A 1,229-nucleotide genomic window follows, 5' to 3' on the forward strand; every position below is an offset into this window, starting at 1 on the left:
CATGTATTTAATAGAAGTATATAATAAACAGATGATAAATCTCTGTAATGGCATGGCATACAACTAAATTTAAAAAAAAGCTCATTCAGAAGTACCAAAAAGTGGATTCTGTTCATCTGGACGTAGCGTTTATAGTGTTTTTCCCACTGAAAACTACAGAAGTAGATCATTAAAAAGGTGTTTGTCTGTATTTCTGCTTTGTCCAAAAATAAATAGTCCCTTTTTTTTCCTTTTCAGCTCCTTTGACGGACAAGCCGCCAAAGATCCTGTTCCCCTCGGAAAACAAGATTAGCAATATGGAGCTTCAGCTAGGTAAGACCTTTGTGGGATTTCTTTCCTCTGCACTCAGTGTTATCTGTGTCATTTTTAAATGAAAGCAAATGGATAACTGTACCAATCCTGCCCAGCACACCTACAGGCACTGATCGCAGATTGATGATGGTTCTTTCACTTGCTGAGAAAACAGCAAAACAGGAAAAAAAAAACTGTAAAAGTGTTTGCCATATATGCTAATAGTCGCCACTAATGTCCCTTAGGCTGTTTTGTCAACAATGGAGAGCCCATATGCTGCCAGAGATCCATACACAGGCTTGCCGCATGGAGACGCAGCCACTTTCTGTTGCAGTTGTTTGTCTTCTTTGACGTGGGGTCACGATGGACCAAGCGTGTGCGCGTATGTGCATGAGCGAGTATGGTTTGGTTTCTTGTTTGTTTGTTTTTTTCTGCAGCAGCATATTGCTTGATTTCTGGGCACAGTCCGTTGTCCACATGGTGCTTGCCGCTCTATGAATGGCCAATGTGTCTGTCATGCTGAAGCCGGTCAGACAAGAGATTGGAAGAGTATTTGACAGAAAGACAGGGTGAGGACAAAGACAAAGAGTTGCAATGATTCATTGAGTGCTTGCCTTTTGTCTTCCATCTGATGCTACTGGAATGCAGGTAGTTAATTTAAAATGCCTCCACGGTTGGCTGATCAAGAGTGAAAAATTGCTGCTGTTGATAAACTGACAGGCACAGCCTCACATGTCAGCCTACTCACACCCATGCATGAACAGGTTGCACAATGTTGGCCCTTCAGCTATTTGTCTCATTTGTCTGTATCTTGATTCCAGTGAGATTGTGAGATTGTGAGACTTCACCCTCAAAAGTGACTCACTCATATTTATAGCCGCACGTCAGTTCCTTCTCGCATTTGCTGTGTGAGTACTGTACAGTAAGTGTGTGTGTGT

The 1,229-nt window shown here is 42.1% G+C and overlaps 1 protein-coding gene across 2 annotated transcripts in view; it reads left to right on the top strand.

The window, feature by feature from the left end:
* il1rapl1a (interleukin 1 receptor accessory protein-like 1a) overlaps window positions 1–1,229 on the top strand; it is a 167,224-nt gene that overhangs the window by 116,372 nt on the left and 49,623 nt on the right. For both annotated transcript variants that reach the window (XM_005733854.1, XM_005733855.1), the window contains exon 6: window positions 238–312. In XM_005733854.1, the coding sequence (XP_005733911.1) occupies window positions 238–312 (75 nt within the window). The remainder of the gene's footprint in view (window positions 1–237; window positions 313–1,229) is intronic.

The sequence above is a fragment of the Pundamilia nyererei genome, unplaced genomic scaffold, assembly GCF_000239375.1.
Source record: "Pundamilia nyererei isolate P.nyererei 1_Seehausen unplaced genomic scaffold, PunNye1.0 scaffold00055, whole genome shotgun sequence".
Classification (NCBI taxonomy): Eukaryota; Metazoa; Chordata; class Actinopteri; order Cichliformes; family Cichlidae; genus Pundamilia; species Pundamilia nyererei.